The 13655-nt window shown below is 46.4% G+C and overlaps 1 protein-coding gene across 4 annotated transcripts in view; it reads right to left on the reverse strand.

Annotated features, from left to right (window-relative positions):
• TNNI3K (TNNI3 interacting kinase) overlaps nucleotides 1-13655 on the reverse strand; it is an 840867-nt gene that overhangs the window by 750053 nt on the left and 77159 nt on the right. For all 4 annotated transcript variants that reach the window (XM_088470772.1, XM_088470769.1, XM_088470770.1 and 1 more), the window contains exons 6-7: nucleotides 6457-6555; nucleotides 3178-3316 (exon numbers count right to left, since the gene is read on the reverse strand). In XM_088470772.1, coding sequence (XP_088326898.1) covers nucleotides 3178-3316; nucleotides 6457-6555 — 238 coding nt within the window. The remainder of the gene's footprint in view (nucleotides 1-3177; nucleotides 3317-6456; nucleotides 6556-13655) is intronic.

Below are 13655 nucleotides of genomic sequence, written 5' to 3' on the forward strand. Positions count from 1 at the left end.
ACTACATGTGGGGTGTAGCTTGTTTCTCACCTATAACCAGACAGTAGAGAGCAATCAGTGATGTACTACATGTGGGGTGTAGATTGTTTCTCATATGTAACCAGACAGTAGAGAGCAATCAGTGATGTACTACATGTGGGGTGTAGATTGTTTCTCACCTATAACCAGACAGTAGAGAGCAATCAGTGATGTACTACATGTGGGGTGTAGCTTGTTTCTCACCTATAACCAGACAGTAGAGAGCAATCAGTGATGTACTACATGTGGGGTGTAGATTGTTTCTCACATATAACCAGACAGTAGAGAGCAATCAGTGATGTAATACATGTGGGGTGTAGCTTGTTTCTCATATGTAACCAGACAGTAGAGAGCAATCAGTGATGTACTACATGTGGGGTGTAGCTTGTTTCTCACCTATAACCAGACAGTAGAGAGCAATCAGTGATGTACTACATGTGGGGTGTAGATTGTTTCTCACATATAACCAGACAGTAGTGAGAGTAATCAGTGATGTACAACATGTGGGGTGTAGCTTGTTTCTCACCTATAACCAGACAGTAGAGAGTAATCAGTGATGTACTACATGTGGGGTGTAGCTTGTTTCTCACATGTAACCAGACAGTAGAGAGCAATCAGTGATGTACTACATGTGGGGTGTAGATTGTTTCTCACATATAACCAGACAGTAGAGAGCAATCAGTGATGTACTATATGTGGGGTGTAGATTGTTTCTCACATGTAACCAGACAGTAGAGAACAATCAGTGATGTACTACATGTGGCGTGTAGATTGTTTCTCACATGTAACCAGACAGTAGCAAGTAATCAGTGATGTACTAAATGTGGGGTGTAGATTGTTTCTCATATGTAACCAGACAGTAGAGAGCAATCAGTGATGTACTACATGTGGGGTGTAGCTTGTTTCTCACCTATAACCAGACAGTAGAGAGCAATCAGTGATGTACTACATGTGGGGTGTAGATTGTTTCTCACATATAACCAGACAGTAGAGAGCAATCAGTGATGTAATACATGTGGGGTGTAGCTTGTTTCTCATATGTAACCAGACAGTAGAGAGCAATCAGTGATGTACTACATGTGAGGTGTAGATTGTTTCTCACATATAACCAGACAGTAGAGAGCAATCAGTGATGTACTACATGTGGGGTGTAGCTTGTTTCTCATATGTAACCAGACAGTAGAGAGCAATCAGTGATGTACTACATGTGGGGTGTAGATTGTTTCTCACATATAACCAGACAGTAGAGAGCAATCAGTGATGTACTACATGTGGGGTGTAGATTGTTTCTCACATGTAACCAGACAGTAGAGAGCAATCAGTGATGTACTACATGTGGCGTGTAGATTGTTTCTCACATGTAACCAGACAGTAGCAAGTAATCAGTGATGTACTACATGTGGGGTGTAGATTGTTTCTCATATGTAACCAGACAGTAGAGAGCAATCAGTGATGTACTACATGTGGGGTGTAGCTTGTTTCTCACCTATAACCAGACAGTAGAGAGCAATCAGTGATGTACTACATGTGGGGTGTAGATTGTTTCTCACATATAACCAGACAGTAGAGAGCAATCAGTGATGTAATACATGTGGGGTGTAGCTTGTTTCTCATATGTAACCAGACAGTAGAGAGCAATCAGTGATGTACTACATGTGGGGTGTAGATTGTTTCTCACATATAACCAGACAGTAGAGAGCAATCAGTGATGTACTACATGTGGGGTGTAGATTGTTTCTCACATATAACCAGACAGTAGAGAGCAATCAGTGATGTACTACATGTGGGGTGTAGATTGTTTCTCACATATAACCAGACAGTAGAGAGCAATCAGTGATGTACTACATGTGGGGTGTAGATTGTTTCTCATATGTAACCAGACAGTAGAGAGCAATCAGTGATGTACTACATGTGGGGTGTAGATTGTTTCTCACATATAACCAGACAGTAGTGAGAGCAATCAGTGATGTACTACATGTGGGGTGTAGATTGTTTCTCACCTATAACCAGACAGTAGAGAGCAATCAGTGATGTACTACATGTGGGGTGTAGCTTGTTTCTCACCTATAACCAGACAGTAGAGAGCAATCAGTGATGTACTACATGTGGGGTGTAGATTGTTTCTCACCTAAAACCAGACAGTAGAGAGCAATCAGTGATGTACTACATGTGGGGTGTAGCTTGTTTCTCACCTATAACCAGACAGTAGAGAGCAATCAGTGATGTACTACATGTGGGGTGTAGATTGTTTCTCACATATAACCAGACAGTAGTGAGAGTAATCAGTGATGTACAACATGTGGGGTGTAGCTTGTTTCTCACCTATAACCAGACAGTAGAGAGTAATCAGTGATGTACTACATGTGGGGTGTAGCTTGTTTCTCACATATAACCAGACAGTAGAGAGCAATCAGTGATGTAATACATGTGGGGTGTAACTTGTTTCTCATATGTAACCAGACAGTAGAGAGCAATCAGTGATGTACTACATGTGGGGTGTAGATTGTTTCTCACATATAACCAGACAGTAGAGAGCAATCAGTGATGTACTACATGTGGGGTGTAGATTGTTTCTCACCTATAACCAGACAGTAGAGAGCAATCAGTGATGTACTACATGTGGGGTGTAGCTTGTTTCTCACCTATAACCAGACAGTAGAGAGCAATCAGTGATGTACTACATGTGGGGTGTAGATTGTTTCTCACCTAAAACCAGACAGTAGAGAGCAATCAGTGATGTACTACATGTGGGGTGTAGCTTGTTTCTCACCTATAACCAGACAGTAGAGAGCAATCAGTGATGTACTACATGTGGGGTGTAGATTGTTTCTCACATATAACCAGACAGTAGTGAGAGTAATCAGTGATGTACAACATGTGGGGTGTAGCTTGTTTCTCACCTATAACCAGACAGTAGAGAGTAATCAGTGATGTACTACATGTGGGGTGTAGCTTGTTTCTCACATATAACCAGACAGTAGAGAGCAATCAGTGATGTAATACATGTGGGGTGTAACTTGTTTCTCATATGTAACCAGACAGTAGAGAGCAATCAGTGATGTACTACATGTGGGGTGTAGATTGTTTCTCACCGATATCCAGACAGTAGCGAGAGCAATAGATGGTTCCTGCCTTTAGCCGTACGGACTGAAGACTTACCATCTGCTTTGCTTCCCTCCTCTAGTAATAATTTTGTGATTGTGAGGTATCCCTTTGCGGATGCGAGGTGCAGGGGCCGGTCTCCGACCTCTCCGCTCATGTTAACATCTGCGCCAAATTTCAGGAGCAGACGAGTGATCTGCAGTAAGACACGTTTTAAAAATAAACGATATATGAAAATAATTCACAGATTATTGTTTTCTCTCTAAAGAATATGACACATTTGATATTATACCGCACGGCGTGGCGTGGCATGGGCTGACAGTATGCGCATCCCCCTAATACATGTTTGTCTTGCTGCCAAATAGAAGGTGGGTATCCCAACAACAGTATGTAATGAAGGTACATGTGGTGCACTCAGCGCATGGAGCGTGTATAACAGGGGAGTGAAGGGATATGGGTAGAGAGAAGGATGATGGATCTTATAGTGAGCAGTAGAAAATAGAAGCTCATATGTGTGTATGATACATAAGGAACATGATAGAGCTACATGCTACAGTTTACCATAACAAGTACTGTATCACTTTGGATGTACGTAGCAATCATCAAAGCAAAAAAAAAAAAATCAAAAGAGGAGTTGTTGCCCCAAGCAACTAATAAGCTTCTATCTGCCATGTCAAAGACTGTGCTAGACATATGGCAGCCCAAGACCTGATACATCTCCCCCAATGTACTAAATAGCATTGAGTAGACATTTCAGCTAGTCCCATAAGTTGGACGGTGCCCTGAGAAATGAAACCAATGATAAATAAAGCAACTATGGGCCTGATTCAGAGCTGAACGCTTTGACCAGAGCGCTCGCTCTGAATCAGGGCCCTCCTCCCTGAAAATGGAGCGGCCTCCCGGCCGCTCACATAGCTGTGGGTGACCACCCACAGCATATGCGAGCGTCTATGATGATGGTCGCGATGGTCTTGACCATCGCGACCATCGGGCTTGCGACGAGACCCTGCGGTAGGGTCTCGCTGCCGCAAGCCCAGGAGTGATTTTGGCTCTATCAGAGCCAAAATCACTCCCACTGACATCACTAGTGATGTCAGTGGGGCCGGCTCCAGACGGTAGGCGTTCCCATGGGAACGCCTCCGTCTGGCAGGCATGCCCCCAGCACGCCCACCAAAGGGGGCGTGCTGTCAATCAACATCGACAGCACGCCCTCTTTGGTGTGAGACCCGGAGAGACAGTTTGGCTGTCGCAGTCCGGGTCTCGCGCATGTGCACGACGGAGCTCCCTCCGTCGTGCGCATGCGCAGTGGGGGAACATCGACCTGTTTGCGAGCGTCCTTTGGTCGCGAACGGGTCGGAATGATCCCCTATGTGTCTACACTTCAGCCCTACACACAATGCTGCAGGATCACAAGTTGGAAATTGTGCGAGGTGAATGATCCGATATAGGTCCACAATACTCTGTCCATACTAAGGTTGGGCAGGGGGAGAAGGAGGCCGCCATGACGCAGATAAGAGAAGTTGGAGCGAGTCATACTGGGAAAGAGAGAGTAGACGGAGGAGAGGGCAGAATTAACAAACTTAGGCCCGTGCATTTTAAAAAACTTTCTAAAAAACAGCTGCTGCAGACCCCTGCAATCCTAAAAACACCTCCTCCTTCCATACAGCCCCCCAAAATACCAGACCCAGGGCCTCATTCAGAGGCGGTCGGAGGATGCAAGCGGTCGCTCAGAAACTGGGCGGCCGCTTGCATCCTGACCGCCCGCCTCTGTTGCGGTCGTTAGGCTGTGGGTTTACACCCACAGCTCTAACGACCGCTCCGGTGATGGTCTGACCATCGCGACCATCGGGGCTTACGACGAGACCCTAGGGTAGGGTCTCCCTTGTCGTAAGCCCCGGAGAGCTTCTGGCTCTGTCTGAGCCGGAAGCTCTCAGTGGGGCCTCCCCCAAACGGCAGGCGTTCCCATGGGAACGCCTCCGTTTGGGCTGCCACCCCCCCGGCCCGCCTTCCAAACGGGGCAAGCTGTCAAACAACATCGACAGCTCGCCCCCTTTGGATCGAGACCCGCTACGACCGGCGCTGTCGGTCGTAGCGGGTCTCACGCATGCGCACGACGGCGCCAGCGCCGTCGCCGTCGTGTGCATGCTCTGTGGGGGGCAATCGATGCGGTCCGAGCGCATCAGCGCTAACGACCGGGTCTGAATGACCCTCCCAGTGCTTTGGACACATATTCCATCACTTTTTACTTTTTCGCCCCAAAAATGACGGGTATGTCGATTTTTTTGTAAAGTTATTTTGCTTCAATAGTCATTAGGGGGCTGTCCAAAGGGTTCTGAAACTAGGAGCTCATTCAGACTCGCTCGCTAGATGCATTGGCTTGCTCCCAGCGTATGCAAATCCGGAACACACACAGCAAGGCGGGCGATGGCACGGCAAGACATAAGCATGCCCACTATGTCTTGCCGTGCGATCACTTTGTGTATGCAGACGCCCACCAGCCTTTTATTAGACGCCCACTTGCGCACGTCATCTCCAGGAAGTGTATGAAACCATCGGTAACATCAAGTACCATCAGATGCGATCGCAGCGCTTGAGGTAGACTATACCCTGCCGCAAGCACTGCGATCACTTCAGTGTGAAATACAACCAGGTGACGTGTACTATGACGCTGCCTGTTAATTATGCACGCCTCTGAAATGGCGTTAAGACGCTTGGGCACGCCTGCGTTCTCACCTCCACAGCCCCTGTCACCACCCAGAAATGGCCTCTCCTGTCACTCACTCTGCTGGGCTGTCTATGCGCGGCGAGCGACTGCTTCCCAATCTCTCGCACTGGTTCGCGCAGGCGCACTGCGATGCAGACGCGAATCGGCCAGCTACGAGCGAACGCATCCTAGCGAGCGGGTCTGAATCAGCTAGCAAGTTCCCACATTTTTAGCCCAAAATAGAGATTTTGCACTTCTTTTCTCCTGGAGAAACTTTTCCCCTGTTTTAGCCTATGGAGTTTTCGGACATGCGAAAAACGTCCTGGAATTGAATAGGACGATACTAGGACGAAAGTGGCGAAAAACTTTTCGCCGATCGCAGCTTTTTTGCCTCTAATTGAATACGGGCCTAAAAGATAAAATAATGAAAGTATGGAAATTCGGTCTTAGCAGCTAGCAGGAAAGTGGTGCACGGCCTAAAAGTGCGCCTGGAGCGCGGAGGTCACGGCAAAGCTCTTTGTGCAAAGCGCCAAATGCCCTAGTTACCCTTCTGATAACAAAACCAGTAAGAGATAATGAGTACAAGTCACATGAGCACCGTCAGTTGATATATCACGTTTATCGTATCTCACCTGCTCGTGGCCATTGTACGCCGCGATATGTAACGGGGTGAAGAATACGGCATCTTGAACATTGACATATGCTCCGTGTTGTAATAAAATGTCAACAGCCTGAATGTGAGAAAATAAAGACCTTCAGGTATGGCAGGAGGCAGATTAGTGACACAATGTAATCATCAGCGCTCATGTTATAGACAGATCAGGACAATGGCTGCTTTTGATTTATATAAGTTGATTCAAGTAAAATATATTAGTCCTTGGTGCCAGGAACATCAGAACGGGACGATCAGACGTAACTTTACATGATTGGGCTCTGAAAGGAGCCAATAAACACTTAAAAAGGAAAACAGATAATTCGATATGGACCCGTTATCTCCCCATTAAATGACATGACCATTAGCAAAATGCCAAATGAGAATGTGTGGGGTTTTTTACGGGTTAAGTAAGTGCACTGATGCCATCATAACGCATCCCGCTCTCTGGCCCGCAGAGGTACAGTAGGAGCCATCCTAAACCAGGGAATACACAAGGGCCCTCATTCAGAGCCATTCGCTATTTGCGGTCGTTCGTTTTCTAAAAAGGGGTGGCTATTCAAATGAACCGTTTGCACTTTGTGGACTGTTCACGCCTCTAAGTCTGAACGAGCGAGCAAAACATGCGAACGTAAATTTGAAAAATACGCCCCCTGGCCGCTCGCACCATACGTCATGTCCACTATTTATTAGATTAATCGAGTACATCGACCAGCGTATGAACTGCTCGCTATTCTTGGGGCTGGTTTTTTCAACCACTATTTTGCGTGCAGTTCTGAGTTAAAAAAAACCAAGTGACGTGGTCAATGACGCTGCTGGATTAATTATGCACTCCCTTAAAACGCCCGTTTTGACCATTAAGCACGCCTGCGATCGGATTTCCACTCCCCGTTTTCAAGCACTTTCCCCTGTTACCACCCACATACGCCTCATTCTGTCACTCAAAATAGCAGGCATTCGCTATTTTGCGATCACATGAATTTCGGCCGCACTGACTGGTTCGCGTATGCGTATTACGATCCGTACGCATTCGCAGTTGGGCAAACATCGCTCGGAGCGAACGAGCTGCCGCTTACGAGTGGCTCTGAATCAGGCCCAAGGTCCAATGTTCAACTGCCAAATTGCCTGTGGTCCAACTGAGTTAAGCCGGCCATACACGGTGCGATTTGCACCTTGCGACACGATGGGGGATCCGACGGCTGACACATCTGTGCGATTGGGTGGCCGACCGCCAGATATGCCAACACCCCCTCCCCCACCCGCATAGCGCTGCATGGGATCGCACATCGCAAACCCCAGATCAACTGAACCCGCAGTAAGATCTGGACGACCCCACCGTGGTGCACGCACTATCCGATATCATGCCCACACACGGTACGATATAGCAGCGATATCGTACCAATCCGTCGGATCGGTTGCTTTATCGCACCGTGTATGGGCATCCACTATTGTGGGGCATTATGGGGCATTGCGATGCACGTTTCATGTTATCATGTCTGTGGCACAATATCGGCTGTAATATCGCTGCGTGTCTGGATACCATAACACAACTAGAACGTCAGCCGTATCGGTCTTCTCATCTTATTTGCAAATGTACGCCAGCGTTATGCAAAGCGCCTGCCTCCCGCCAGATAAGATAGCTATTTTGTGTGCTGAACAATATTCATGAGAAAGCAGACTATGCGCCCATTAGGGAGATGTATACTGAGCTTTAGAGAGAGATAAAGGACCTCATTCAGAGTCGGTCGTTGCGGCCGCACGGTCGTACGCCACCGATGTTCGCTATACTGCGCATGCGTAAAGTTCGCAAAGCGCGTGCGCCAACTAGCCGATACGATCAGAAATTTCTCTCTCCTTGAACACAGCCAGGTCGGTAGTTTGAGTGACAGATGGAGGCGTTTGTGGGTGGTAACGGGGGAAGGTGCTTGAAAACGGGGGAGTGGAGATCCGAACGCAGGTGTGCCTCATTATGCGAACGGCATTTTATGGGAGTGCATACGGTTTATGGAAGTGCATAATTAACAAAGTAGCGTCATGGCACATGTGACATGGGAGGTTTTTACACTGACATGATCGTAGAGCTTAAGAGAGGGTATGGTCAACCTTAAGCTCTACGACCAGTTCCGATGGTTCCCGATGGTCTCGATTAATCGTTATATGCCCGGAGATGACATACAATGCGTACCAGAAGGGGGCGTATTTTTTTTGCCATACGACCGCTTCCTCGCCTTGGTCGGCCAACTACCGATCGGAACTTAGGGATGCAACTTGCGAGGGAATCATTTGCATATCCGGCCCCTTTTTCCGTACGACCGTGCGGCCGCTTCGGCCGACTCTGAATGAGGTCCAAAGTACCAACAAATCAGCTCCTAACGGTTAAGTTACAGGCTGCGTTTGAAATATGACCGTTAGGAGCTGATTGGTTGGAGCACCATGCAAGATTAGTAACTAGTGATAACAAGCACATCACTTCTTATTAAATGGGGGCCATCACTTGCAACAAGTACAGTTGGTCGAAGTGTGCTCTCATGATGACGAGGAGTAAACCAAGCATATGGCCTGGGGGTATATACAAGATACGCACAACGCTGCATACGGGTTACTATAGGAGGAGATGTATCAAACCTGCAAAACAATGGAGAAGTAGACAAATGTAGAAGTTGCCCATAACAACCAATTAGCTTATACCAGAGGTTCCCAAACTCGGTCCTCATTGCACCCTAACAGTACAGCTGGTAAGGATATCCATGCTTGACCGCAGGTGATTAATTAGTACCTTTAGTCAATTTGATGTAACCACCTGTGCTCAACCATGGATATCTCTAAAACCTGAATTGTTGGGGAGCCTTGCGGGCCGCGTTTGGGAACCTCTGGCTTATACCCATCAATTGTAGAATCTACTTGATAAATGCTACCACAAAGCCGATTGGTTGCTATAGGCAACTTCTTCACTTCGGAGTTGGTTTAGTACTTTTAGCTCTTAGTGCTATGCCCACAGGGCAGGAGTCCATATGACCGGCTGTGTTCATCTACGAATCAGGCTCTATTTCCACAAAGGAAAACAAAAGTAAAAAAGACGTCCTACGCTGAGTGGATCATTGTCGCTGAAGGGGTTTGAGCCACATTGTAAACCCTTCCTGCATTGGTACCATATAGATATTCCTTTCCTTATACCCTAGGCACTTGAATTAGGTGACGCCATTGGTAAGCGGCCTAAAATATTCAATCTATTTATTTATTCTACAGCATGTAGGTCATTAACGCAAACCAGATATTAGTAAGCTAGGTTTTTATATTTTTATGGAAATTACTGGGATATGAAGAATTGTATTAACGTAACAGCAGAAGCGCAGCACACTTTAACCATTCTACAAAACAGGATCACATTGTTCACCAGGGGTAGATTTAGGGGCCAGTGTGCTCCTAGACGCACCAATAAGTCAACCTCCCCCATCCCCATTCCAATTTTTACTATTTTCATTGTATGGTTATAATTATAAGCCCTCATTTGGCGATTGGCAATTTACTATAATATAACAATAAAACAAGCCACGAGCTATGACAACTTAAAAAAAAAAAAAACATAATTACTATGGCCAGTATTCATTTAGCCGCAAAAAGTCAAAATCCACGAAAAAATATCGCCGACTGCGACTATTCGCCAGGCGGAAACTTATCTCCTTATTCAATTGCAAACACTTTTCACGTATGTGAAAACGCAATGCAATGTAATAGGCAAAAAAGATGCGCCTCTGAATAGGTGGAGAAAAAAAGTGCAGGTGCAAAGGTGGGGAAACCACTCAGCACCCTTGGGGACAGCCCTACAAAGGATAACTGTGTCAAAAAAAACCTAAAAAAAAAAAAGTGAGGAACACCCCAAATAAGCACTTTGAAAATGGGGGCAAAAAAGTGCAAAGTGGGGGTACAAACTTAAAAACTAGCGAAATATACTTTTGGGGGGTCTGCAAATATGGGTGAGGTGTTTTTTTGATTGCAGGTGTATGCTTAAGGTGGTATTTTTCCCTTTTTTGTATAATTTCACTTGAGTGACTTTTAAATATGCTAGCACCCATTTGCAAGTACCCCAAATTTTACAGTACTACTTATTTTCACCCCCAAAAAATTGCTTAATGCTATTCTTCACCACTTGTGCAAAGACGCTAATTCGAGGTAATTGGACCAACTGAAGTACCCCAAACAGTTTAATTGGGGCAAATTGGACACTACTACATTGATCCCCAATGTTTCTGCATGTTTTGGGGGGTTTCAGGCTGATTTCCCCGATTCTGACATCACTTTTCGCCTGTTCTGACTTCGCATGTCTCCGTGTTTGCATTTTTTTAAATTGAATAGGGCGAATCGAGGGCACACGCACGATAAGTTTCCGCGGCTAAGATACGCGATGTAGGCAAAAAGTCCGGCATGCAAAACATTTATCGCGTACGCAAAACTAATTGGATACGGGCCTAAGTGGGACAAACTACAGGGGCAGTCTGGGCTTGACGTACCCATCCACACTCCAGATTCAATCCTTTCAAGTGAATGGTATGATGGAATTGTTTTGTAGTTACTGCCAAATTACAGGCTGACTAATAAAACAAGGGTCCAAGTGCTGCCCCCCAGCAAGCAACCCCTCCCCACACCACTCTTGCTGACATGCCCATAACTCAGCGGCACTGGTGGATGAATCCAAATCGGTTAGATCTGCCAGAAGCGCGTCGGCGAAACGAGGTGCCACTGATGATCCTACGCCTACCCCTGATAATTATAGATGCGATGAATGTAGTTCTGGAATGGGTTCAAAAATTCTAAATTTCACAATACTCAAACTCTAGAACCTAAATGTGATCAAGGTTGTGCACTTCTGTCCATGGTGTTGGCTCAATCATGTTCAAGCCTAAGTGGCTATATTATGTAGTATTTGTAAAAACATTTTTAATGTGAGAAGTTAAAGTTCAACGCAGTAACATTTAATATTTGATTTTTTTTTAAATACTATAAAATGTAGCCATTTCATTGCAAACTGGCAATTTATTGTAACATCTTTTATCTGCGAGCTGTGAGTATAAGCATAAAATGTAAGCACGGGGTATACAGTACAGCTTAGCAATTATTCATCCAAAGTGGTTAAATCATAAATTACAGTAACTTCTTAATTTTCAAGATTCAACCAAACGTTCGCGATCATTGCGCTGTCTGGAATAGATGGAGCACCCTCCACTTGCAATTGTACAGAATATAGGAATTAGATTTGTGCTCGGACCCCCTGTGGTTTGGTCTTGGGACCTCATTCAGACCCGCTCGCTAGATGCGTATGCAAATTTGGGAAGGCAGACGATCGCACGGCAAGGCGTTAGCACGCCCAATATGTCTTGGCTTGCGATCGCTCTGTGTATGCAGACGCCCACCAGCCAGTATAAAGACGCCCACTTGCGCACGTCATCTCCAGGAAGTTATTGCAACCATCGGTACCATCGGATGCATAAGCAGCGCTTGTGGCTGACCATACCCTACCGCAAGCACTGCGAGCACTTCAGTGTAAAATACAACCAAGTGACGTGTACTATGGCACTGCTTTTTAATTATGTACACCTCTGAAACGGCGTTAAGATGCTCGTACCTCCACTCCCCCATTTCTAGCGGCCAGCCTCTGTCACCACCCACAAACGGCTTCTCCTGTCACTCATTCTGCTGGGCTGTCTATGCGCAACAAGCAAACGCATTCTGATCTTTCGCAGTGGTTTGCGCACTGTGGGGCGTACGCATGTGCAGAATGCAAAAATCGTCTGGCTGCGTGTGAACGCTTCCTAGTGAGCGGGTGTCTGAATCGGGCCCTTGGTTCTAATTCATCATCGTGTTTTGGTTTGGATTTGTTTCTGTTGCGGATTCCTTAAAAATATATCATTTATTTTTACAAAAACAGCTAAAATCATGCAATTTGGATCTCTTTACATGCAATCCGAGTTCGAACTGGGATTCGAGTTGAATCTGAACCCCTAAGTTCGGGTGCGTTCGGGAAAAGTGAACCGCACATTTCTAATAGCAGTCTTTTCCAAACTGCTCCAAAATTATTTTTTATTAAAGGGAAGTTACAGTAAAAATGAAAACAATCTATTACAGTTGGTAAGACTCAAATATCACTTGTTTCTTATTACTATGCAAACGCTCAGTAAGGGAGAGTAATGTATGCAGACTGCAGACATCAAGTGAGCACAAATATGTATTATGTATCTGTACCAGTAAAACCTACGATGCCTAAAGAAAGTCTGTAGAACCCTTATTGCACATGGAAAGTTCAGACACAGGGCTTGGTGTACTGCTGAACACAAGGCCTGATTCAGATCCACTCGCGAGCGCATACCGCTTGCAAGCGGGTCGATGGTGGGGTACCACAATTCTCTCGCTCCGGGACTCACTACAAAAGGGGCGGCTGTCAATGTTGATCGACAGCTCGCCCCGTTTTGTAGATGGGACGGGGGGTGGCTATATAAACGGAGGCGTTCCCGAAGGAATGCCTGCCGTTTGTGGGAGGCACCACTGACATCACCAGTGATGTCAGTGGCGAGCTTCCTGCTCTGTTAGAGCAGGAAGCTCTCTGGGGCTTGCGACGGACAAGACCCTACCACAGCTTAGCGAGCGGCCAGGAGGCCGCAACAAAAAAAAAATCCCCTGATTCAGAGCGAGCGCTCTTAAAGAGTTTCCGGCTCTGAATCAGGCCCACAGATTTCCGATGGTCGGGAATCTGCGCAGGCACCCATCCCTTACTGCACATGTGTAGTACATGTCCTGCGTGAACGCACGCAGTCCGGGAGCAAACTGTCACTGATGAACAGTCTACTGCCATTTGTGGGAGGGGACGGGGGGAAGCGACGGCCTCTGTTTCCCAAAACGGTGGTGTGTCGCCACCACTGGGGGGAGGGAAGAGGCCAGGATCAACATCGGCTGACAGAGATTTCCTCGCCTCTTTGCTTATGGCTGACTTAGCCGGCCAGTGTTCTTGCAGATTACTCGATGCTGCGTTGTACAGCACAGCTCGGATAAGTTATACACGCAGGAGGAATGAATTGCAAAGCTGCTTGCGTGTAGCTTTGCAATTCCGTCCTAAGCTGAATCAGACCCACGGTTTTCAGTAACCAAGGGCTAGATTTACTAAGCAGCACTTTTCAAAGCAGCCACGTC

This window comes from Taudactylus pleione, unplaced genomic scaffold (assembly GCF_031769625.1).
Source record: "Taudactylus pleione unplaced genomic scaffold, aTauple2 ptg000103l, whole genome shotgun sequence".
Taxonomy (NCBI): domain Eukaryota; kingdom Metazoa; phylum Chordata; class Amphibia; order Anura; family Myobatrachidae; genus Taudactylus; species Taudactylus pleione.